The sequence below is a fragment of the Scomber japonicus genome, chromosome 2 (genome assembly GCF_027409825.1).
Source record: "Scomber japonicus isolate fScoJap1 chromosome 2, fScoJap1.pri, whole genome shotgun sequence".
NCBI lineage: Eukaryota > Metazoa > Chordata > Actinopteri > Scombriformes > Scombridae > Scomber > Scomber japonicus.
The window spans coordinates 3,554,531-3,580,848 of record NC_070579.1 but is presented as its reverse complement, the minus strand read 5'-3'; the positions used below and the strand labels follow the sequence as shown (position 1 = coordinate 3,580,848).

At 40.2% G+C, this 26,318-nt stretch overlaps 3 protein-coding genes across 4 annotated transcripts in view; all 3 read right to left on the bottom strand.

Annotated features, from left to right (window-relative positions):
* Positions 1 to 4,032: 4,032 nt before the first annotated feature.
* On the bottom strand, positions 4,033 to 5,813 carry LOC128379286 (E3 ubiquitin-protein ligase TRIM21-like). The gene is made up of 2 exons (XM_053338913.1): positions 5,049 to 5,813; positions 4,033 to 4,961 (listed from the first exon to the last, which is right to left on the bottom strand). Exons 1-2 carry the CDS (start codon positions 5,811 to 5,813, stop codon positions 4,134 to 4,136), a joined length of 1,593 nt encoding a protein of 530 aa, XP_053194888.1. The 3' UTR covers positions 4,033 to 4,133.
* A 3,823-nt stretch (positions 5,814 to 9,636) lies between these two features.
* LOC128376687 (E3 ubiquitin-protein ligase TRIM39-like) lies at positions 9,637 to 11,363 on the bottom strand. Of its 2 annotated transcripts, XM_053336476.1 has the most exons (2): positions 11,134 to 11,360; positions 9,637 to 11,097 (listed from the first exon to the last, which is right to left on the bottom strand). In XM_053336476.1, the coding sequence occupies exons 1-2, from the start codon at positions 11,358 to 11,360 to the stop codon at positions 9,720 to 9,722; spliced, it is 1,605 nt and encodes a 534-aa protein (XP_053192451.1). In that variant the 3' UTR covers positions 9,637 to 9,719. The 2 variants fall into 2 exon arrangements, with proteins under 2 accessions (XP_053192451.1, XP_053192458.1); XM_053336483.1 differs by having other exon boundaries at positions 9,637 to 11,363.
* Positions 11,364 to 21,206: 9,843 nt separating this feature from the next.
* ppp3r1b (protein phosphatase 3 (formerly 2B), regulatory s1ubunit B, alpha isoform, b) overlaps positions 21,207 to 26,318 on the bottom strand; it is a 30,012-nt gene continuing 24,900 nt past the window's right edge. Inside the window, exons 3-6 of the mRNA XM_053336800.1 lie at positions 25,673 to 25,849; positions 22,859 to 22,918; positions 22,245 to 22,429; positions 21,207 to 21,368 (exon numbers count right to left, since the gene is read on the bottom strand). Of these exons, the coding sequence (XP_053192775.1) occupies positions 21,321 to 21,368; positions 22,245 to 22,429; positions 22,859 to 22,918; positions 25,673 to 25,849 (470 nt within the window). The 3' untranslated portion in view covers positions 21,207 to 21,320. The remainder of the gene's footprint in view (positions 21,369 to 22,244; positions 22,430 to 22,858; positions 22,919 to 25,672; positions 25,850 to 26,318) is intronic.

Genomic DNA, 26,318 nt, shown 5'->3' with positions numbered 1-26,318 from the left:
GGTGTCGGCACCGACCCCCTCAAGTGTGAAATGAAGAGGTCTGGACAACACCATTTAAAATACAAAAGTGGATGAGTGTCTCAGGTAGTAGAAATGCAAAGGAATTGAATTTACAATTACATTTAAAAGTCTGATATCTTCGTGAGAAGGTGAGAGGTTTGGTATTTTCCAAAAGAGTTGAAATTATAATTACAGTGCAAAGTTGGTCGAGTTATTAAGATCGCATGCCATGTACACAGCCGTTGGACCTAACGGCTTTCACACACACACACACACACACACACACCCCTCTCTCTCTGTCGTAACTTCCTGTCTCTCTACATTCAAAATAAAGGCGTCTATGCCAGAGAAAATCTAAAAAAAGACTTGAACTCAGATTAATTTATATTTGGAGAGACTTGACTGCAGCTCTGCTGTCCTCTGATGAACTTTCAGTTTCATTTCTGCAGAGTGACGTTGAAGCTGTCTGTGTGGTTTTTGGGATATTCCTCTTTCCTGTCATTAACAGGTTTATTATGAGATATCATGGAGCAAATGTTGTTCTGTATCTAACAGCTTAGACATGTGAAAAGGTTTTGCTCAGCTTAATAATGTGTGTTGAAAGTTTGAGGTTGTTCACATGGTGATAAAAACAAACAAACACGCTGCCTTAGTGTTAACATAAAAGTAAAAGTTTTGGACAGTAAAACAATGAAGTGTGTAGGCAGCCACTGAGTGTTTGATCTCTTCAATCTTCAGTTGTCTCTATCTAAATCTATCTTTATTGTCATATACATAATAAACTGTTCATATTTTGAGTTAATCAGTTTATATTCTGCATCATGGAGCTGAGAAATAAATCTTAATGAACCACACCTGAAATAATCCATCAATTCATTAATTAGTCATTATATTTTTATACAAGTAGTTTCTGTAACGTGAGGGTTTGTTGTCACTAATGTTTGTCGATCCGTTGATTCAACGATCGTCAGGAAGTTCTCAGCAGCTGGTTTGATGATCGGGGTTTTTGTGGCATTTTTTTAAAACAAAAACCAGTGAGAGAAAAACATGATCCTACACTGACACCTGCTGGCGGGAAACAGAACTGCAGTGTGATGTTTAGGGGCATTTAACCAAATACATTGACTCAGGTACAGTTTGAGGTACTTGTACTTTATTGTAGTACAGTTTGAGGTACTAGTACTTTACTGTAGTACAGTTTGACGTACTTGTACTTTACTGCAGCACAGTTTGAGGTACTTGTACTTTACTGTAGTACAGTTTGAGGTACTAGTACTTTACTGAAGTACAGTTTGAGGTACTAGTACTTTACTGTAGTACAGTTTGAGGTACTTGTACTTTACTGAAGTACAGTTTGAGGTACTTGTACTTTACTGCAGTACAGTTTGAGGTATGTGTACTTTACTGCAGTACAGTTTGAGGTACTAGTACTTTACTATAGTACAGTTTGAGGTACTAGTACTTTATTTATTTTGGAAAACATTCATCAAATTTGACTTAAAGCTTATTATGTCTATGTTGTAATTCTAGGACATTGGACCAGAATGGTAGTCAAACTAACCTGTGCTCCTTACACATTACATAAAGACACTGCACTTCTCACATGGTCAGAAATTGAAAAAAAATGTAGTAGAAATTTAAAGTTTTAAATGATTAATTGTAACTAAGTTGTAAATGTGTTTTTCTCTTAAAATTTTACTTAGTTTAGCTTAGACCATAATTAAACACATGACTAAATTGTACAGTATGTGGTATTTGAAACACCATCATCTATTTGAAACTCCCTGTTTCTTTGTAGTTTTTTAACTTCTAAATGATCCTGAGCTATTTTTTTGAGGGTTTGCCTAAGTAGCAGTTTTTTAAAAAACAGGCTCTGAATGTTCTGGCTGTTGCATTGTTCAGGGACAGGTGCGAATGGTCCTGAATGTGAACCTGTAAGTGCTCTAAGGAGATGCATATGTTCCTTTCATAAATGATCCTGAGCTATTTTTCTGAGGGTTTGCCCAGGTAGCACCTTGTAGCATTAGGAGAAAGAAAAACAGGCTCTGAATGTTCTGGATTATTTTAGGGGGGGCTGTTGCATTGTTCAGGGACAGGTGTGAATGCTCCTGAATGTGAACCTATAAGAGCTCTGGGGGGATGCATGTGTTCCTTTTAGTATGATAAGTAGAGAGCAGAATACTATCACTGCAAGTCAACATAGACTGGGACTTAGACAACTTTCATTCAAACCACACTGAAAGTGAACATGGCTAAGAATTGGCAAAAAGAACAAGTTTTGTGAATACAATTTATTCCAGTATTTGTGTTAATAACTCTAAAGACAAGTCTCTAAAGACTCTCCAGCTGGTCCAGAATGCAGCTGCTCGTGTTCTGACAAAAACTAGAAAGAGAGATCATATTACTCCCATCTTGGCTTCACTGCATTGGCTTCCCGTAAAATTCAGAATAGAATTCAAAATCCTCCTCCTCACCTTCAAAGCTCTCAATGATCAGGCTCCATCATATCTTAAAGAGCTGATAGTACCATATGTACCTACTAGAACACTGTGCTCCCAGCATGCAGGTCTACTTGTGGTTCCTAGTATCTCTAAAAGTAGAACAGGAGGCAGAGCCTTCAGCTATCAGGCTCCTCTCCTGTGGAACCATCTTCCAGATTTGGTCCGGGCGGCAGACACCCTCCCTACATTTGAGAGTACACTTAAAACTTTCCTTTTTGATAAAGCTTATCGTTAGGGCTCTTAGAGCTCTTAGCTTATGCTGCTATAGGCTTAGATTGCCGGGGGACTCCCATGTTGCACTGAGCTCTTCTCTCCTCCTCCCTCTCTCTCTCTCTATCCATCCATTAATATTCATGTCCTATTAATGCATTCAATAAGCTAAACTTCTTCCCCGGAGTTGTCTGTGCTTTCTGGTCTCACAGGTCATCTGGGCCTGTAGACGTCTGGATGACAGATTCCAGTCCCGGACCTTCAATGTGCTTCTCTCCTCTATCCTTCCTTTCTCTCCTCTCTACCCCAACTGATCGAGGCAGATGTTCTCCCACTCTGAGTCTGGTTCTGAGGGTTCTTCCTGTTAAAAGGGAGTTTTTTCTCGCCACTGTTGCTCATGTGGGAATGTTGGGTCTCTTTAAAGTTAAAACCTGAAGAGTTCGGTTTAGACCTGCTCTATGTGTAAAGTGCCATGAGATAACTTTGTTGTGATTTGGCACTATACAAATAAAGATTGATTGATAAAGATTGAGATTGATTGAACTACTTATTCATAAATCTATGATTGTTGTGTGATTATTACTCATGATATATACTGTTATGGGGCTAAATAAGCAATCAACCCTGCAAATGAATGCTTAAATGTTCTGTATATCTGTTCAGACAAAGTGAGTACATATACAGAAATTCTGCTCCCAACTAGGTCCAACATGCATTACGACATTTCCCTGAAAACTTACTAAAATGTCTCTTTCATTTCTACATCAGAGGCCTCCTAAAACAATATCTGAGAGGTCAAAAAAAATTGCTCATTTTTTTCTATATCCAGGTCTTACAGGGTTAATCATCTCACCAGCCCTCACATTTATCTGCTGACCCTATAATAAACTAGCTAACTGTATATATTATATGTTTATCACACCCACATACACCATGCACCAAGAATGGAGACTTCAATCTGTGTTTGTGCCAAAATGCAGGAAAAATGGCCCCATGACCTTTATTGCTGTCATCAAACAACAAAAAATCTTCACATATTGTCCATCAGTGTCGATACATTTCCCTAAAATACAGTCTGACATATTTGGTATCTTTGCAAACTTTGAGATGAACACTAGATTTTAGATTTCAGTTGTTCCTCACGTGTGTTTGTCATGATGGATCCATCACCAGTGAAGAGGTTAATGAATCAATCATGGAGACACTGAAGCAGTAAAGAGACAAGTTTAAGGTCAATTACAACATACATGAAATAATTATATTATAAATCATAAAAGAATGTCTGTGTTAATCATTATTGATGGAAACATGTTCACACTGTACATTACTGCTGAATATACATTTGTTACCATAATTAACTGAATCTGTTCATTTAGAATTGATCAGTTTTGGTCTCTAATCAATCAGCATCCTGGTATTGACTCAGACAGTTTGATTGACAGGACAGATGATCAGAGGGGCGGAGTTTATACCACCCTCATTAAGACAGGCACTGAAGTATGGGTAGAGTTTCTCAGTGAAGGAGCAGTCAGTAAAGGAGTAGATAAGAGCTGCAGCATCTACATCATAAAAGGAGACCAGACCCTCCTCATAATCCACAAACACCCCCACCTTCTGAGGACGAGACTTCAGAGAGAGATCGACTGGAGGGCTATTACCAGCTTCATACTCATTTCCATTTCTCAAAATTATAGCCCAGAAACCATCCTGAGGTTTCAATCTGATTTGTACCTTCCTGTTGATCGACTCTCTGACCACTCCTAAATCCCATCTAGTCTTCTCTTTAACCTGAACCTCAAAATAAAATCTACCAGAAGACAAACTCTCTTTTCCTAACGCACAGGGATTTACAGAAAATCTCTCTGGGTTGTTTGGGAGTTTCTTCTTCTCACCACCATGATATACTTGTTTCCCATCATCAGACAGGATGAGTTGAGGATGTGCTGTATCAGGATCAAGACTCACATCCACTGCATACTGCTGGACCCTCTTCAGCTCAGCCTCAAACAGCTTCTTCATCTGTTTACTGAGAGTCTCCTCCAGCTGAGCCACAGCTTTCACCACAGACCCCTCATATGATGGACGGACGCTGACCTCTGTCCAGTCTTTGGGTGGAGCAGCTTTCGGAGACAGGAAGTTTTGGAGGAGGTGGAGGTCATCTTCAGAGTGAGAGAGCTTCTCCACCTCAGAGCGTCTCTTCTTCAGCTCAGACATTTCCTGTTCCAGCTCTTTGATGAAGTCTTCAGCCTGTTTCTCTGTTGTTCTTTGCTTCTCTTCAATCGTCTCAATGAGCTCATTCAGGCTTCTCTTAACATACTTCTTTAAAGCGGTGAAGACCTGAAAACCTTCTGCTTTCTCTCTGTCTTCTCTGGCTTCCTCATTGATGTCAATTGAGTGTTTGATCTCTTGAATCTTCAGTCGTCTCTTCTGGATCATCTCCTGAATTTCAGTCTTTGTCTTCCCCAGCTCTGCCTTCTTTCCTTCATATTCTACTTTCAGAGGAACAAACTCATGTGTCTTGTGGTCTAAAACAGAGCAGAGGACACAGACACATGTCTGGTCGGTCTTACAGAACAGCTCCAGAGGTTTATCGTGCTTCTTACACATCCTGTCTTCCAGGTTCTTCATAGGGTCCATCAGCTGATGTCTTTTCAGACCTAAAGCTGTCAGATGAGGCTCCAGGTGAGTCTCACAGTAGGAGGTCAGACACACCAGACAGGACTTCAGGGCCTTCAGTTTGGTTCCAGTACAGACGTCACAGGAAACTTCTCCTGGTTTGGCAGCTTGTTGCTCTGAGCTGCTGCTGCCGCTGCTGCCGCTGCTGCCGCTGCTGCCGCCGCTGCCGCTGGCTTTCTGTTGAGCTTCCTGTCTGAACTGAGAAACCATCTCAGAGATGAAAGTGTTGATGTGAAGTTCAGGTCTTGTGTAGAAAACCTTTTTACACAGTGGACACAGGTAATGGTCATTACTGTTCCAGTGTTCATTGATGCAGTTTTTGCAGAAGTTGTGTCCACATGGTGTGCTGACTGGATCAGTGAACACATCCAGACAGATGCAGCACCGAAACTGATCTTCAGATAGCAGACAGCTGGCAGCAGACATATCTACACATGTAGAGAGAAAGAAGAGAAGGTCATTATCATTGTATTTGATTAAAAGGAAAGATAAATAGTGACTGTTCAAATATTGGTAAAATAAATTAGAATTAAACATGTCATGTTTCAGTTGAACTAGAGATACTTTCATCATATTGTGCAATTAATCTTAACCATTTAATCACAGCTGAAAAATGTAAAAAGATTTTCTCCAGGATTTCACAGCCAGGTTAAAGTCTTTGTTCTCCTTTAATGTTGGACGTGTGCTGGTTTGTACAAACTACAGTCAGAGACTCATCTGCAGCTCTTTATCTAACAGCTCATTGTGGCTGTTTGTGCTTTTACTATTACGCAATACAATCTGATCCACTGATAAAATATCACAGAATATGTTCATATCTTGTTGTAGAGAAGAATTATTATTGAAGAATCTCACTGCTAACAAAGCTTTTGCTAACTTGGTGACAAAACACATTTTATTTCCTGTTGCTGCTTCACAATAAAAGTGTCCTGCTGGTTCACCAGTGAAAAGCTTTTAATGTGAAACAGCTACAGGAAACAGAATGTGTCTGTAGGAAGTGATCAGTAAATAGTCAAAGATCAGGAAATAGCAGTGAAGCTAAACTCCAAACCACAGAGGTTCAGTTCCACTTTACAAAAGTCCTGAGAACTGACAGAGACTTAAAAACACTTAAAGTGTTTTTTACTGAGTGTGTAAAAGCAGCTGCAGTTATACTGTAAACAATCTCACAAGTGTCAGTATGAAATGAAAAGAGATGAACTTCCTGTCTCCTGTGTTAAAGCTGGTTGTTGAAACATTAAATATGATCAGTTGTACTCACCAGTGTTTGGCAGAGACTCTGCTGTGTTGTTGAGAAAGACTTGATGGGTGCTGTGGTGGAAATCCTGTGCTCTTGGTGAAGAATGAAACAGAGACTTCCGTCGGCCGACAAGGTTTAATTTTCTTTTCAAAGAAAGGGTCAGTCAACAAGCGAGTGGTTTCAAAATGAAGAAAGACCCCGAGCATGGAGAAACTTAAACATTTATACCTGAGGGAAAGGCCCACCTCTGGGGTGTGTTTAACGTCCTTTGTCTGCTGTGGGGTCGCCTCTTACCTATGGTGTGCTTTCACACTCTTTTGTCTTTCGCGGGTGTCGGCACCGACCCCCTCAAGTGTGAAATGAAGAGGTCTGGACAACACCATTTAAAATACAAAAGTGGATGAGTGTCTCAGGTAGTAGAAATGCAAAGGAATTGAATTTACAATTACATTTAAAAGTCTGATATCTTCGTGAGAAGGTGAGAGGTTTGGTATTTTACAAAAGAGTTGAAATTATAATTACAGTGCAAAGTTGGTCGAGTTATTAAGATCGTATGCCATGTACACAGCCGTTGGACCTAACGGCTTTCACACACACACACACACACACACCCTCTCTCTCTCTGTCGTAACTTCCTGTCTCTCTACATTCAAAATAAAGGCGTCTATGCCAGAGAAAATCTAAAAAAAGACTTGAACTCAGATTAATTTATATTTGGAGAGACTTGACTGCAGCTCTGCTGTCCTCTGATGAACTTTCAGTTTCATTTCTGCAGAGTGACGTTGAAGCTGTCTGTGTGGTTTTTGCGATATTCCTCTTTCCTGTCATTAACAGGTTTATTATGAGATATCATGGAGCAAATGTCGTTCTGTATCTAACAGCTTAGACATGTGAAAAGGTTTTGCTCAGCTTAATAATGTGTGTTGAAAGTTTGAGGTTGTTCACATGGTGATAAAAACAAACACACACGCTGCCTTAGTGTTAACATAAAAGTAAAAGTTTTGGACAGTAAAACAATGAAGTGTGCAGGCAGCCACTGAGTGTTTGATCTCTTCAATCTTCAGTTGTCTCTATCTAAATCTATCTTTATTGTCATATACATAATAAACTGTTCATATTTTCAGTTAATCATTTATCTTCTCCATCATGGAGCTGAGAAATAAATCTTAATGAACCACACCTGAAATAATCCATCAATTCATTGATTAGTCATTAATAATTTTATACAAGTAGTTTCTGTAACGTGAGGGTTTGTTGTCACTAATGCTTGTCGATCCGTTGATTCAACGATCGTCAGGAAGTTCTCAGCAGCTGGTTTGATGATCGGGGTTTTTGTGGCATTTTTTAAAACAAAAACCAGTGAGAGAAAAACATGATCCTACACTGACACCTGCTGGCGGGAAACAGAACTGCAGTGTGATTATTTTAGGGGCATTTAATCAAATACATTTACTCAGGTACAGTTTGAGGTACTTGTGCTTTACTGTAAGTACAGTTAGAGGTACTTGTACTTTACTGGAGTACAGTTTGAGGTACTAGTACTTTACTGTAGTACAGTTTGAGGTACTTGCACTTTACTGCAGCACAGTTTGAGGTACTTGTACTTTACTGTAGTACAGTTTGAGGTACTAGTACTTTAGTGAAGTACAGTTTGAGGTACTTGTACTTTACTGCAGTACAGTTTGAGGTACTAGTACTTTATTTATCTTGGAAAACATTCATCAAATTTGACTTAGAGCTTGTTATGTCTATGTTGTAATTCTAGGACATTGGACCAGAGTGGTAGTCAAACTAACCTGTGCTCCTTACACATTACATAAAGACACTGCACTTCTCATGGTCAGAAATTGAAAAAAATGTAGTAGAAATTTAAAGTTTTAAATGATTCATTGTAACTAAGTGGTAAATGTGTTTTTCTCTTAATTTTTTACTTAGTTTAGCTTAAACCATAATTAAACACATGACTAAATTGTACAGTATGTGGTATTTGAAACGCCATCATCTATTTGAAACTCCCTGTATCTTTGTAGTTTTTTAACTTCTAAATGATCCTGAGCCATTTTTTTTGAGGGTTTGCCTAAGTAGCAGTTTAAAAAAAAAACAGGCTCTGAATGTTCTGGCTGTTGCATTGTTCAGGGACAGGTGTGAATGGTCCTGAATGTGAACCTGTAAGTGCTCTAAGGAGATGCATATGTTCCCTTCATAAATGATCCTGAGCTATTTTTCTGAGGGTTTGCCCAGGTAGCACCTTGTAGCATTAGGAGAAAGAAAAACAGGCTCTGAATGTTCTGGATTATTTTAGGGGGGGCTGTTGCATTGTTCAGGGACAGGTGTGAATGCTCCTGAATGTGAACCTATAAGTGCTCTGGGGGGATGCATGTGTTCCTTTTAGTATGATAAGTAGAGAGCAGAATACTATCACTGCAAGTCAACATAGACTGGGACTTAGACAACTTTCATTCAAACCACACTGAAAGTGAACATGGCTAAGAATTGGCAAAAAGAAAAAGTTTTGTGAATACAATTTTTCCCCTAGGTTTGGAACCACTTTACTAAACTAGCTAACTGTATATAATATATGTCACACCCACATACACCATGCACCAGGAATGCAGACTTCAATCTGTGTTTGTGCCAAAATGCAGGAAAAATGGCCCCATGACCTTTATTGCTGTCATCAAACAACAAACAATCTTCATATATTTTCCATCAGTGTCGATACATTTCCCTAAAATACAGTCTGACATATTTGGTATCTTTGCAAACTTTGAGATGAACACTAGATTTTAGATTTCAGTTGTTCCTCGCGTGTGTTTGTAATGATGGATCCATCACCAGTGAAGAGGTTAATGAATCAATCATGGAGACACTGAAGCAGTAAAGAGACAAGTTTAAGGTCAATTCCAAAATACATGAAATAAAATAATTATATTATAAATCATAAAAGAATGTCTGCATTAATCATTATTGATGGAAACACGTTCACACTGTACATTACTGCTGAATATACATTTGTTACCATAATTAACTGAATCTGTTCATTTAGAATTGATCAGTTTTGGTTTCTAATCAATCTCCATCCTGGTATTGACTCAGACAGTTTGATTGACAGGACAGATGATCAGAGGGGCAGAGTTTTTACCACCATAATTAAGACTAGGACTGAAGAATGGGTAGAGTTTCTCAGTGAAGGAGCAGCCAGTAAAGGAGTAGATAAGAGCTGCAGCATCTACGTCATAAAAGCAGACCAGACCCTCCTCATAATCCACAAACACCCCCACCTTCTGAGGACGAGACTTCAGAGAGAGATCGACTTGAGGGTTATTACGAGCACTGTACTCATTTCCATTTCTCAAACATATATTCCAGAAACCATTGTGTTGGGTTGCCGTGAATTGTCCCTTCCTGTTGATCGACTCTCTGGCCACTCCTAAATTCCACTCAGTCTTCTCTTTAACCTGAACCTCAAAGTAAAATCTGCCTGAAGACAAACTCTGCTTTCCTAACACATTAGCACAAACAGAAAATCTCTCTGGGTTGTCTGGGAGATTCTTCTTCACATCACCACAGTAAACTTGTTTCCCATCATCAGACAGGATGAGCCAGGGATTTGCTGTATCAGGATCAAGAGTCACATCCACTGCATACTGCTGGACCCTCTTCAGCTGAGCTTCAAACTGCTTCTTCATCTGTTTACTGAGCATCTCCTCCAGCTGAGCCACAGCTCTCACCACAGTCCCCTCATATGATGGACAGATGCTGACCTCTGTCCAGTCTTTGGTGGGTGGAGCAGCTTTCAGGGACAGGAAGTTTTGGAGGAGGTGGAGGTGGTCTTCAGAGTGTGAGAGCTTCTCCACCTCAGAGCTTCTCTTCTTCAGCTCAGAGATTTCCTGTTCCAGCGCTTTGATGAAGTCTTCAGCCTGTTTCTCTGTTGTTCTTTGCTTCTCTTCAATTGTCTCAATGAGCTCATTCAGGCTTCTCTCAACAGACTCCATCAGAGCGGTGAAGACCTGAACACCTTCTGCTTTCTCTCTGTCTGCAGCTTCCTTACTGAGGTCAACTGAGTGTTTGATCTCTTGAATCTTCAGTCGTCTCTTCTGGATCATCTCCTGAATTTCAGCCTCTGTCTTCCCCAGCTCTGCCTTCTTTCCTTCATATTCTTCTTTCAGAGGAACAAACTCATGTGTCTTGTGGTCTAAAACAGAGCAGAGCATGCAGACACATGTCTGGTCGGTCTTACAGAACAGCTCCAGAGGTTTATCGTGCTTCATACACATCCTGTCTTCCAGGTTCTTCACAGGGTCAATCAGCTGATGTCTTTTCAGACCTGACTTTGTCAGATGAGGCTCCAGGTGAGTCTCACAGTAGGAGGTCAGACACACCAGACAGGACTTCAGGGCCTTCAGTTTGGTTCCAGTACAGACGTCACAGGGAACTTCTCCTGGTTTGGCAGCTTGTTGCTCTGAGCTGCTGCTGCTGGCTTTCTGTTGAGCTTCCTGTCTGAACTGAGAAACCATCTCAGAGAGCAATGTGTTGATGTGAAGTTTAGGTCTTGTGTTGAACGTTTCTTTACACAGTGGACACAGGTACTGGTCATTACTGTTCCAGTGTTCATTGATGCAGTTTTTGCAGAAGTTGTGTCCACATGGTGTGGTGACTGGATCAGTGAACACATCCAGACAGATGGAGCACAGAAACTGATCTTCAGATAGTAGACAGCTGGCAGCAGACATATCTACACATGTAGAGTCAAAGAAGAGAAGGTCATTATCATTGTAGTTGATTAAAAAGAAAGATCACTGTTTTTATTAAGTGTAATATATACTATTAGGTAAAATATAATTATATACATAATAGCATTTTTGACCATTTCAATCAGAGCTGGAACGTATTAACAGATTTTCTCCAGTATTTCACAGCCAGGTTAAAGTCTTTGTTCTCCTTTAATGTTGGACGTGTGCTGGTTTGTACAAACTACAGTCAGAGACTCATCTGCAGCTCTTTATCTAACAGCTCATTGTGGCTGTTTGTGCTTTTACTATTACTCAATACAATCTGATCCACTGATAAAATATCACAGAATATGTTCATATCTTGTTGTAGAGAAGAATTATTATTGAAGAATCTCACTGCTAACAAAGCTTTTGCTAACTTGGCGACAAAACACATTTTATTTCCTGTTGCTGCTTCACAATAAAAGTGTCCTGCTGGTTCACCAGTGAAAAGCTTTTAATGTGAAACAGCTACAGGAAACAGAATGTGTCTGTAGGAAGTGATCAGTAAATAGTCAAAGATCAGGAAATAGCAGTGAAGCTAAACTCCAAACCACAGAGGTTCAGTTCCACTTTACAAAAGTCCTGAGAACTGACAGAGACTTAAAAACACTTAAAGTGTTTTTTACTGAGTCTGTAAAAGCAGCTGCAGTTATACTGTAAACAATCTCACAAGTGTCAGTATGAAATGAAAAGAGATTAACTTCCTGTCTCCTGTGTTAAAGCTGGTTGTTGAAACATTAAATATGATCAGTTGTACTCACCAGTGTTTGGCAGAGACTCTGCTGTGTTGTTGAGAAAGACTTGATGAACTCAGTTTCATTTATATTTGGACAGAAGTGGAGAGACTCGACTGCAGCTCTGCTGTCCACTGATTAACTTTCAGTTTCATTTCTGAAGAGTGACGTTGAAGCTGTCTGTCTGGTTTTTCCAGTGTTGCTCCTTCCTGTCATGAACAGGTGTATTATGAGATATCACGGAGTAAAGGTTGTTCTGTATCTAACAGCTGGGAGGAGTTAGACATTTGAAAAGGTTGTTGAAAGTTGAGTTTTTACACATGGTGATGAAGGAAACTAATGAAGTTAGTCGTCTCTAAACTATCTCAGAGATGAATGTATTGATGTGAAGTTCAGGTCTTGTGTAGAAAACCTTTTTACACAGTGGACACAGGTACTGGTCTTTACTGTTCCAGTGGTCATTGATGCAGTTTTTGCAGAAGTTGTGTCCACATGGTGTGGTGACTGGATCAGTGAACACATCCAGACAGATGGAGCACAGAAACTGATCTTCAGATCTCAGACAGCTGGCAGCAGACATATCTACACATGTAGAGTGAAAGAAAAAGATCTTTATTTTGTTTTAAAAGAACGATATACTGTTCCATAGAGTATAGTGTGATATTAATTATATATCAGTCAGAAGGAACAAACCAGTACTTTTACTTTAATACTGCATACTACATCACTCATAATACTGCAGTACTTTTACTCTAATACTGCATACTACATCACTCATAATACTGCAGTATCCATCCATCCATCCGTCCTCTTCCGCTTATCCTGGTCGGGTCGTGGGGGCAGCAGCCTAAGCAGGGAAGCCCAGACTTCCCTCTCCCCAGCCACTTCGTCCAGCTCTTCCCGGGGGATCCCGAGGCGTTCCCAGGCCAGCCGAGAGACATAGTCTCTCCAGCGTGTTCTGGGTCTTCCTCGGGGTCTCCTATCGGTGGCACGTGCCCTGAACACCTCACCAGGGAGGCGTCCGGGAGGTGTCCTAATCAGATGCCCGAGCCTCCTCATCTGGCTCCTCTCAACGCGGAGGAGCAGCGGGTCTACTCCGAGCTCCCTCCGGATAACTGAGCTTCTCACCCTATCTCTGAGGGAGAGCCCAGCCACCCTACGGAGGAAGCTCATTTCGGCCGCTTATGCCCGCGATCTTGTTCTTTCGGTCACTACCTAAAGCTCATGACCAGAGGTGAGGGTAGGAACGAAGATCGACTGCTAAATCGAGAGCTTCGCCTTTCGGCTCAGCTCTCTCTTCACCATGACGGATCTGTGCAGAGTCCGCATTACTGCAGACGCCGCACCGATCCGCCTGTTGCTCTCACGTTCCATCCTTCCCTCATTTGTGAACAAGACCCCGAGGTACTTGAACTCCTCCACTTGTGGCAGGATCTCATCCCCGACCCGAAGAGTGCACTCCACCCTTCTCCGGTTGAGGACCATGGACTCGGATTTGGAGGTGCTGATTCTCATCCCGGCTGCTTCACACTCGGCTGCGAACCGATCCAGTGAGAGTTGGAGGTCACGGTCTGATGAAGCCAACAGGACCACATCATCTGCAAAAAGCAATGACCCAATCCTGATGGGATCTGGTGGTCCAGAATCTCTTCGAAGCCGTCCGGAAGTCTTTTTCCATGGCCTCACCGAACTCCTCCCATGTCCGGGTTTTTGCCTCAGCGACCGCCGCAGCTGTGCTCTGCTTGGTCTGCCGGTACCTCCCTGCTGCCTCCGGAGTCCTACAGGCCAGTAAGGTCCTATAGGACTCCTTCTTCAGCTTGACGGCATCCCTCACCGCCGGTGTCCACCAGCGGGTTCGGGGATTGCTGCCCCAAAAGGCACCGACCACCTTGCGGCCACAGCTCCGGTCGGCCTCCTTAACAAAGGAGGCACGGAACATGGCCCACTCAGACTCAAGGTCTCCCGCCTCCACTGGTACGTGGTCCAAGCTCGCCCAGAGGTGGGAGTTGATACTCTCTCTGACAGGAGACTCTGCCAGACGTTCCCAGCAGACCCTCACAATACGTTTGGGCCTGCCAGGTCTGCCCGGCATCCTCCCCCACCATCGGAGCCAACTCACCACCAGGTGGTGATCAGTTGACAGCTCCGCCCCTCTCTTCACCCGAGTGTCCAAGACATGCAGCGCAAGTCCGACGACACGACTACAAAGTCAATCATCGAAGGTCTAGGGTGTCCTGGTGTCAAGTGCACATATGGACCCCCTTATGCTTGAACATGGTGTTCGTTATGGACAATCTGTGACGAGCACAGAAGTCCAATAATAGAACACTGCTCGGGTTCAGATCGGGGGGGGGGCGTTCCTCCCAATCACACCCCTCTAGGTCTCACTGTTGCTACCAACATGGGCATTGAAGTCCCCCAGCAGAACGAGGGAATCCCCAGGGGGAGTGTTTTCCAGCACCCCCTCCAAGGAGTCCAAAAAGGCTGGATACTCTGAGCTGCTGTTTGGACCATAGGCACAAACGACAGTCAGGATCCGTCCCCCCACCCGAAGTCGAAGGGAGGCTATCCTCTCGTCTACCAGAGTAAACTCCAACATACAGGCACCAAGCCTGGGGGCAATAAGTATTGCCACCCCTGCCCGGCGCCCCTCACCAGTGGCAACTCCAGAGTGGACGAGAGTCCAACCCCTCTCGAGGAGACTGGTTCCAGAGCCCTTGCTGTGCATCGAGGTGAGGCCGACTATATCTAGCCGGAACTTCTCAACCTCACGCACCAGCTCGGGCTCCTTCCCCACCAGAGAGGTGACGTTCCACGTCCCTAGAGCTAGCTTCTGCAGCCGAGAATCGGACCGCCAAGGTCCCGCCTTCGGCTGCCGCCCAGGTCACACTGCACCCGACCCCTTTGGCCTCTCTCACTGGTGGTGGGTCTGTGGGAGAGGGGTCCCGGGTCCCATGTCCCTTATTCGGGCTGTGCCCGGCCGGGCCCCATGGGTGAAGGCCCGACCACCAGGCGTTCGCCTCCAAGCCCCACCCCCAGGCCTGGCTCCAGGGGGGGGGCCTCGGTGATCCGCGTCTGGGCAAGGGACACGAAAAACCAATTATGTTACTCGTCATTGGGGTTTTCTGAGCTACCTTTTGTTTGGCCCCTCCCCCCGGACCTGTTTGCCATGGGAGACCCTACCAAGGGCATAAAGCCTCCGACAATCGAGCTCCTGGGGTCATTGGGACCCTAACCCTAACCCCTCCACCACGATAAGGTAGTAGCTCAGGGAGTACTGCAGTACTTTTACTGTAATACTGCATACTACATCACTCATAATACTGCAGTACTTTTACTGTAATACTGCATACTACATCACTCATAATACTGCAGTACTTTTACTGTAATACTGCATACTACATCACTATAATACTGCAGTACTTTTACTGTAATACTGCATACTACATCACTATAATACTGCAGTACTTTTACTGTAATACTGCATACTACATCACTCATAATACTGCAGTACTTTTACTGTAATACTGCATACTACATCACTATAATACTGCAGTACTTTAACTGTAATACTGCATACTACAGCAGAAACAGAATCAAACACACTTCTTTAACAACTTTCTGTTTATTTTTCTTTTTTTTTCATGTATGAAGTTTTTCAGTGATGCAGCAAAAGATGGAAAACAGGAGTAAAAATCTAAGACTGAATCCACGAAGCCTTCATCATCATCATCATCATCATCATCATCATCATCACCTTTAAACATCCCTTTAAATCCAACAGAAAAAGATTTGATCTGAAACTAAACGAGCAGGAAGCTTTGACACCAACTGATTAAAACAAATATCTGTACAAAAATGAACGTCTAAAGAAAAAAGAAAAGAGAACAAATCAAGTTTTATACTTTAAACAGAACGAGAGAGAAAAAAAAAAAAAAAAAAAAAAGCCAAAAAGAAGATGATAGTTTATACATGATCCTTTTTATTGGCAACATCCATGTGTTTGAAATGTTCGTGTCATATTTATCACCACTTATTAATTCATATGTAAACACAACAACGGTCTCACTGGATTTTAATGAAATGAGCCAAAAACCCACAAAATGCAAAAAAAAAAAAAAAAAAAAATTAAACTTAAAAATAAAAAAAATAAAATTAAAATACACGGACGAATTAATGTTAAAAACGTACATTCAGTTTTCTTTTTTTTTCTTAATATATATATCATGAGCTACATAATCTGACAACACATTTTTACACATATTATAATGTTATAATGTTGAAAGCATTAACCCTTTATAGGACACTCATTGAAAGGAAGGGAGGAAGGAAGGGAGGAAGGAAGGAAGGAAGGAAGGAGGGAGGAAGGATGGAGGGAGGAAGGAATGAAAGGAAGGGAAGGATGGAGGGAGGAAGGAAAGGAAGGAAGGATGGATGGAGGAAAGAAGGAAGGAAGGAAGGTAGGGGGGAGGAAAGAAAGAGAGAAGGAAGGAAGGGAGGAGAGAAGGAGGGAGGGAGGAATGAAAGATGGAAGGGAGGAGAGAAGGAGGGAGGGAGGAAGAACAGATGGAAGGAAGGAAAGGAAGGAAGGATGGACGAAGGAAAGAAGGAAGGGAGGGGGAAGGAGGGAGTGAGGAAGGACAGATGGAAGGAAGGAAAGGAAGGAAGGACAGAGGAAGGAAAGAAGGAAGGGAGGAGAGAAGGAGGGAGGGAGGAAGAACAGATGGAAGGAAAGGAAAGGAAGGAAGGACGGAGGGAATAAGGAACAAGGGAGGGAGAAAGGAAAAGAGGAAGGGAAGAAAGAAGGAAGGAAGGAAGGAAGGAAGGATATTTTGGGATATTTACAGAAGTTACCAAATATAACTATTTGCCCAATAAAGGGTTAATAAAGATAATATAAATAAAATCTATTGCAGTTTAGCTACTTTCTATAATATTAACTATTCAACATGCGTCATTATACTGAAGACTGAACATCTGCTTTTATACTTAATATTAATAATAATCATACATCATATATATTTATATTTATATCAGTGTGCAAACTTAACCAGTGATACTGTCACATACTCTTAGAGAAATGGATTCCTGTCATGTCGCATGCACAGAGCAACAAGTTTTAATATCTACAGTCAAGCCCCAAATTATTCATACCCCTTTTGGACATGCCACTTTTTGTTCAAATGTAAATTAAAGCTGACTGAAATATATATATATATTTTTTTTAAAGATTTTGTTGGCATAGACACCTCCATTCATCAGTAGACCGACAGGAAACATGGGAGAGAGACGGGGGGGGGGTGTGACATGCAGCAAAGGAGCTCCGATCGGGACTCGAACCGGGGTCGGCTGCCCACATGGCATGCGCTCCAACCGCTCGACCACCAGCGCGCGCCTGACTGAAATATTTTTTTTTTTACCACAATGATGCCTTTTGTACATCGTCTTTTTATCTTCTTGGAGACGCCTGTGTCACTTCCGGTCAAAAAAACAACTTGCTGGTTGAATAAAAGTAAGTTTAAGTCAAAATGTGCCAGGGGTATGAATAACTTCGGGCTTGACTGTGTATACATATATATATATCATTTTTTTTTGCATTTAAAAAGGCATTTTTGCTCATTTCATCAAACAGTAGTGAGACCAGGGGCCAGATGTATAAACACTATTAACAAACATACAAAAAACTTCATGCATAAATCACATCTCACACACACAAGAGTTGGTTTTAAATGTAAAGAAAGGTAAAGGTGTGCACCTCAGGTATATTTCAGACATATGAACATGCTTCTTTTTTTTAGATTTTTTTTTAGAAATTATTATTATCATCATCATTATTATTATTATTATTAAGCATCATTTAAAATCATTCAAATATCTAAAACAAACCTTTACTCATAAATAAATGTGTTCTAACTTTTGGTGTTTTAATAATAATGATTTTCTGTCCATGTGTTTTGTTATTTAATGAGTTTATTAATCAGGGGGGGGATTGTGCATTTTAATTAATGTCTGTAAATATGACAGAATTAGCCCCCAAAAAAGCTGAGTTTTCATCTGTTGGTAGAAATTTAACAAGGAATTAAACTAAATTTATCTTTTATTGTGGTTTAAATTGTATTTTATTACTTTATTAATCAGGGGATTGTGCATTTTAATTCATATTTCAATAAATAAGCATCATTTCTTTCTCATTTTTAACATATTTTTTTTTTTTCCTTGTTAAATTTTTCTACTTTCTGATAGAAAATTTAACTTCTCTCAGTGATCGTCTCTTTTTTACTGTGATGCTGATTTTTAAATTGTAAAGTCTGAACAGTGATAATGTTTCTGGACGGATCGGTACAGCTGTTAAATCATTATCCACGCTGAGTTTAAAGCTGTTTTAAGGTTTTAAGGAGGTGTTTTATTATCCGACAGGTGATTAAAAAGGTGTGTCTGCATTTATAACCAGTGGGAGAAAAAAAAAACCCCCACAGCGCACTCAAGTTTCCCCCCAAAAAAAGAAAGAAGTGAAGAAGAGAGAGAGAGAGATTTATAAAACAGAACCACTCGTGTGAGATTTATAAATCTGGCCCTGGCCTTTGTAAACCCGAACAGCTTTATTTAATTCATTTTTTTTATTTTTTTAAAGATTTGAAAACCTGATCTACATGCAAAGAGCAGCAGGCAGAAGAAGAAAGAAGAGAGGAGGAGGAGGAGGAAGAGGAGGAAGAGGAGGAAGCGATCAACCTCTCCCTGTCATCATGCAAACACATCACGAGACTTCAACTTCAAGGAAAAAGTCTTTAAAGTCTTTTTTTTTTTTTTTTTTTTTTTTGCAACGCGCCAGTAATTTAAAAAAAAAGGGTTGCAGCAGTCGTCCGTCCCTCCGTCCGTCCTGGAGCGAAAAAAAACGAGATGTGGAGAAAAAGAGAAGAAGAGTCACTTTGAAACTACTGTGGTTTTTTAAAAATGATTTACAGTCAGCATCTTCTGTACGTACCTCTCTACAAAAAACGTCTTAAAACAACAAACAAGCAATTTATTGAACGTTAAAGTTAAAGTTTTTATACAGATCTATGAAGCGAATCTAAAGTCTCTCCAAGTGTTCATTCAGATTCAGCGTCGTCCAGTTTTTTTGCAACAGATCAGTGGCTCAAGCAAACCTGTAAAATACTCATAATATTATATAATAATCTGGACGTTTAAACTACTTTTTAAAGTTTATTCAAATATACAGAAAAATGTAAAACCGTCTGCGAGTTTTTTGTAGTTTTTTTTTTTTTTTTCCTTTCTTCTTCTTCTTCGTCTTAAAAAGCCGACAAAACTGAGACTTGGATATGAGAGCGTCTTCAGTCTTCAGATCGAAACTTTTCACAGAAACTTAACAAACAAACAAACAAAAAAAGAAGATTAATCTACAAACGTTTTAATAGTTTCTCTCTTTTTACAAGCAGCAGCTCGTCACTGTTGGCGCGTCGGTCCGCTGCGTTCACGTCACGTTACGTCACGCACGTCACGTCACGTCGAACATTTTGACTTTTGATGTTTTTACGACTTCAACCCTTCGTAGACGTCGCTCTAAATTTACCCATTTCACTTTTTTAGGGGCTATTTTTTACCACTTGAGAACAGCTGGAAGTGTGGAGAGTTGGCTGAGTTTGATTTAATGTCTTTTTTACTGTATTTGATCTGATATTTTAAAATTAGCTTTTCTACTTTATTATTTTATGCTATTTTTATTTTCTTATCAATTTTATTTGTCTGTTTCTTTTGTCTTTAAATCTATTTGAACGTAGTTTTAGTTTTAGTCCAGCTTTTATTAAACATAATCTTTTCTTTTGTGTTTTTAATCCATTTTAACCCAGTTGTAGTTGGTTTTTACTCTTATTTTACTCATTAATTTAATTATTTTATATATTTATTTAATTTCATTTACATTTTTAAAGCCTTTTTTTATTTTATCTTGCATGCTTTGGTCTCAATTTCTGTCTTTTAATGTATTATTTGTGACTTACTGTAAAGCTCTTTGATTGTATAAGGCATGTAATGCACTAAAAAGACCACTAGATGGTGCTGTGGTTACCAGATACAGCCCATTACTGACAGAGGGTTTATTGAACAGAATGAGTCCTTAATGTGTTTTTAAAAAGTTTGGTAGAATTCTGTAAAACATCAAATTTAAGGTCAATAAGAAATATAATGTCATGGCCCCAAAGAGGTAAGAAAAGCAAAGAAATATATATTAATTTAACACCGTTCTCTTGGTGTGATCTACAAAAGGGTGAAAAAGCCAAAGTCAGACGTTAAAAGGTAATTAAACCCAATTTTAACCGTTAAAATCTTCCCTATCACCACATGACGTGAACGCCGCAGCAAAAAAAACCTGTAGTGCACAATTTTTTCCCCCTTTTTAAAATTAAGCTGTTATATAATTAAGTCTACATGATGCAATACTCCGGTTAAAATAAATGCAATTATAAATACAGCAAAGCGCCCCCTGAAAATAAGAAAAGAAGAGGCTTTTCACGCAGATTTGACCTGTATTTTTAAACATTAATATTCTCGTTGGCACGTGCTCCGTTTTTTTGTGAACTCAAGTAACATCCAACATCCAAAAAAAAAAAAAAAAAACATCCAAAAAACCCGTCCGCTAAAAGTTACGTGTACTTTCTTTTTAAGATTCTTTGATTCTCCAAAAAAGAAAAAAAAGAAAAAAACAAAGAAAAGAAAAAAAAAAAAAACAAACACCAAAAAATAAATATAAAAAACCCACATACCTTGAAAAAACCAGTAAAACATACAGTACACACACACACACACACACACGCACACGCACACACACACACACACACGCTCCACCTTTTTTTTTCCTCCACCAAACTGAGACGCTCGCTCTGCGTTTAAAAAGCCGTCCGTCAGCTTTTAAAGTGCCAAGTCACTGAGTTCAATAATACTTGGTAAAAGTTTGGCTTCAGGGGGGAAGGAAGGGAGGGGGGGGGGTGGGGGGGCAGGGGGGGTGAGGAAGAGGAAGAGGAGGAGGAAGAGAGGGAGGAGGCATGATTATTATTATTTTTTTTGTTGTTTTTTGTCGTTTTTCTTTCACTGAGCGTTTTTTGCTGGACGACGTCTTCAAAGCAGATCTTCAGTAAATTGGCGGAGGAGGGAAAAAACAAAAAAATCACTGGGTCGTGACGCGAGGGGGTCACACGTCCACCACCATCTTTTTGTGAATGTCTAATCCACCGACGACCTGCGGGAGACGACAGGAAACCAGGTCACACATCGTTTTCTTCACACTCACACGACTCATCAATAGTTTCTACATTTAAAAGATGAATTCACAGTTTTTTCTCATTTCTCAGTAGAAACACATTCAGGGAGGATTTTATTAGGAACCTGTTTAATAAACTGTTACTGAGGTTGTGGTGGAGAGATGGTCACAGTATATTATCCTCCTGTACAGATACCAGTACTGATACCAATAACAGCACCGATACCAGTATAGATATCAGTACCGATACCAGTACCAATACCGATACCAGTACCAATACCGGTACCAATACCAGTACCGATACCAATACCAGTACCGATACCAGTACCAATATCAATATCATTACCAGTACCGATACCAGTACCGGTACCAATACCAGTACCGGTACCGTTACCAGTACCAGTACCAGTACCGATACCAATACCAGTACCAATATCAATATCATTACCAGTACCAATACCAGTACCGGTACCGTTACCAGTACCAGTACCAGTACCAGTACCGATACCAGTTCCGGTACCAATACCTGTACCAGTACCAAAACCAGTACCTATAACAGTACAGAAACCAATACCGGTACCAGTACCAATATCAGTACCGATACCAATACCGAAACCAGTACCAATACCAGTACCTATAACAGTACAGAAACCAATACCGGTACCGATACCAGTACAGATACCAATACCAGTACCGATTCCTCCTGTTCATACCGACCATTAGAAGATTCAGATCTGTTTTAATGCTCAGAGTGCAGAGAGACACTGTTCTGCTGCAGTATGAGAACAATAGCAGCAGGAAGCTCAGTACAAGTTTAATCTGAATCAGCGTTGAAGCGTCGTCACTGAATCTTACCGCACAGAACTCCTCGAAGGATATCCTGCCGTCGCCGTCTTTGTCGGCGTTGATGATGGTTTTGTCGACGATCTGCTGCAGCTGCGTGTCCTTCAGGTTGTTTCCCACCATCATCTTCAGGACCTGGAACAGCTCCCCGTTGGATATGTAGCCGTCTTTGTCCATGTCGTAGATCCTGAAAGCGACTGAGGAGGGAAGATATCGGTGTTCAGCAGGCGGATGACTGATCAACAGTTACACAGGCAGTAAAATTCATCTTAATCTAAACATGTAGCAGTGTGACAACGGTTGGGAACCTTTCGCATCTGGACCAATACCAGTACCGATACCAGTACCAATACTGGTACCAATACCAGTACAGATACCAATATCAGTAGCTATACCGATACCAGTAGCTATACCAGTACCAGTACCGATACTAATAATAACTGGTGTAACTGGTAATAACTGATAATAACTGGTGTAACTGGTAATGACTGGTAATAACTGGTGTAACTGGTAATAACTGGTGTAACTGGTAATAAATGTGTAACTGGTAATAACTGGTGTAACTGGTAATAACTGTGTAACTGGTGTAACTGGTGTAACTGGTGTACAGTTTGAAGGAAACTTACAGCGCAGCTTCTGCTCTTTGTCACCTTTGACACTGAACTGGGAAACTCCTTCAATGAACTCTGCAAAAGGACAAAAAACATAATTACTTAAAACTGCAGTTAAAACTAGAAGTAGAGTATTAAGTACATCTTACTAGTCAGTATCAAGTGTAATGTACCTTAGTCTCTAAAATATTAAGTAAATGTTAATCATATTTTAGCATAAATACTATTTATTTAAACAAATGTAGTAAAGTCTACATATTTTTTTCAGACTGAACATCACTGATATGAAATTATTAAGTAAATCTTATCATTAAGAGAGTAGATTTTATTATACTTTTTTATTTTAAATTACTTAGTTATATGAAATGATATAAGTCATTATAATTATGTATATTTTGTTCATCTTCTATTGATAAATGTTGAATCTTTTTATACACCACAAATCATATAACTATAATACAAAACAATAAAACTATTTATTTGATCCACAGTAAACATGAATTAATCCATTCAAATGAATTAGCTCAGTTAACTGGCAAAACAGACAGACAGGAATTAGCCAATCACAAAAAAGTAGCTCAGTTTCTGCCCAGCGACAGGTTGCTAAGGCCCTGCGGTTGCTAAGGACAGCTAAGGCCCTATGGTTGCTACGGCGATGTGTGAGAATCTGCTTGGAAAAATGTCTCAAAATCCGCCCAGAATTTGGCTTCTGACAAGGTCCCGAACAATTGCAAACTGTGAGAAAACCGTAACTCCGGTCCAAAAACCGAAAACACCGTGAGAGACACAGAAGCCGGCAGATTCTGACAGTGTTTATTTTATTCACATATTCTTTAAAATGAGCGAGTAAGCTCAGTGTGAACACAGAGTGAGATTCTTTTGGGAAAAGAAGACGATTACATTAGGTTTAATGGTGAGCGAGACAGGTATTGCTGCCGGTCTCGGGCTCCCCCGTTTAAATTTTGTGCAGACCCCGCCTGTCAATGTCATATTATATAAATCCCAACACCTATGTCTACATTTTGACAAAAAATTATATGTCTCCTTTATACGGTTTGGCCATGAGCTCGAGTTAAAAATATAAAAATTAAGGTTATTTTTTACTGCTTCTCTCACTCAAGCTAACTGCCGCTTCCACTCTAACTTTGAAGAAAAAGTGATTTCCACTCCTCGTTTGACTGCTCATAGTTTGAAAAGTTTACATGTTATGTTAAAACAGTTTGGTATTTTGGAAAGAGCACAAGTTTTCCTCCGTTTTAAAGTTTGAATCACATTTCTACGTGCAGGTATGAGAGAGCTAGGTGACTCTGATAAAAGGTGAGATTTTGTGGGTTTTCAAAAAAAATTCCCATTCATTTTCAATTGAGATTTTTCCCATTTTTTTGGGAATAACTTTGGGAAAAATTGGAATTTCAACACCAAAAGTCATAGCACCTCTTTCCCGATCGAGCCGCACGTTTTGATGTATATATTGTCGGTGTTTTCTCAAAGTTGCGGGAGAAGTTACGCACCGAAATTTGGCGAAAGAATAATAAGTATGGAGAAGAGTAAGAGATGCAGCATTACTGCACCCGTAGCACTAATAACACAGTTAGTACAAATATAAATATAATTTCCCCAAAAATCACAATGATGGAAAAATATATTTACTTTATTTATTTATTTATTTATTGTTCTGTTTAGTATCTTTGAAACATTTATGTGCTCGTCTCAAAATCAACTGGTTCACATAAAAAAAGAGCGACTGATAGTATAAGAGCTTCCTATGACCACTGAAGCCCTTAAAATGACTTGTACAATGTAGAACGTATGTTTCATGGTTAAAACATTAGAATTTTTTTTAAAATCCTCTTTTTCAGAAGTGGAGAAAAGTGCTTTACATGTTGAGATGAATGAAAATAATTGATTGTATTTGCTAAAAGAAAAATTTGCCAATAAGACTGAAATGTGCACAACATACAAAAACTGAGCAATGTCGTAACATAATACTGATTACTTTACAAACATTATTTTGCAGTATTTTATTTGATTGAAAAGCTGTGAACAGAGGAAACAAAGATGAGTTCATAATGTTAGAAGTGTTTTAAAGCAGCAGTCAGGTTTTCCTCTGTAATCATCCTCTTGTTCATACCGACTATTAAAACCTTTAAATGTGCTTTCAGTGTAAAGTGATGGAGGACAAACTCTAAAAAGTAGATGATCATCTTCTATTGATCTTCATCAGTGTGAGTTAGTCATATCAAGTGATATCTGACACATTTACAGTCTTTTTAGCATCAGATTCCCTCTTAGTGTTTCCTGTTGAGCTGTAAAAAAGTAAGATATTGGATGACTTAAACTTCATATTAGCTTCAAGTAAACGTTTGTGTTTTTGAGAGAGTGGATCTGCTGATGGTCAGTAGGAACAGGAGGAATGATTACAGCAAGAACATCGGGTTTCAGTGCTAAATAGATCGTATGACTGTTGCATTAAGACAGATTGAAAACTGTGAACTGATCCTTTAAAGATCTCAACAGCACAAAGTGATGCTGTTTAACTTCAGCTTTAAGTGAAATGTAATCTTTAGACTGTTAAAGGTTTATTAAGTGATTGAATTGAATGACATCATGTCCATCAAATGTCATATAATCACTCTTATTTTCTTTCAAGTCTTGGTATGAAATGTCTATTAACCAATAAATATACACTGCAGAGAGAGAAGCACATTTTCATACCATATTTCTAACACAAACATTTGTTTTAAACATCAACATCAACAGTAAAAAGCTTCAGGTGGAGAAAACAACACCAGTGAAAGTCAATTAAGGAAGAAATAATGATTTATTTACCTTTAAAGTCGACCTCCCCATTCCCGTCGGTGTCGAATATATCGATAACTCGCTGCACGAGGGGATTCTGCTGCAGCTCTGGTAAGGACATAAACTCCTCCACGCTCAGGGACCCGGAGTTATCTAGGTCGAGTTTCTTAAATCTCTTTCCTAGCCTCTTAATCTCGTCAGCATCAACTGGAATGAAACAGAGAGAGAGAGAGAGAGAGAGAGAGAGAGAGAGAGACGGAGCGTTATTTAACAAGCTGAGAAACAAAGTGGTTTCAGCTAATCAGGACGAGCCGAGTATTTGGACTATCGCTCCCACCGCTGAGTTCGAGCCACACTTCTACCTGTGAAGTTTAAGGCTGTGCAGTCGTTAAAACACCTTTTTATCCATCTATATTTCACCCTCTTGCCTCTGAGCTCATGCCCCTCTGCTACATCACCAAACATACCTGGTTTCTTGTGTCTACTGGCCATGGCTGCTCAGAGCTGCCGGTCCTCCTCTGCACCAGTTTGGGTGAACCTTGTGCTGCTGGGACCTCCTGGTGCCGCGCTCTAAGCCCTAACACCGGGTCATGTGACACCTCTTTCAACACTAATCACTCTGCTGATAAACATGAATCTACTGCAGAGACGAGGCGGGAGCCATATTGTGTTACCA

What these genes read in the sequence shown, in the direction of transcription:
- LOC128379286 (XM_053338913.1), bottom strand. Translation starts at nt 5,813, where the DNA reads ATGTCTGCTGCCAGCTGTCTGCTATCTGAAGATCAGTTTCGGTGCTGC. An exon ending in AGAAAGCAGAAGGTTTTCAG is followed by an intron (nt 4,962 to 5,048) that starts GTCTTCACCGCT and finishes ACAACAGAGAAA; the next exon opens with CAGGCTGAAGACTTCATCAA.
- LOC128376687 (XM_053336483.1), bottom strand. Translation starts at nt 11,360, where the DNA reads ATGTCTGCTGCCAGCTGTCTACTATCTGAAGATCAGTTTCTGTGCTCC.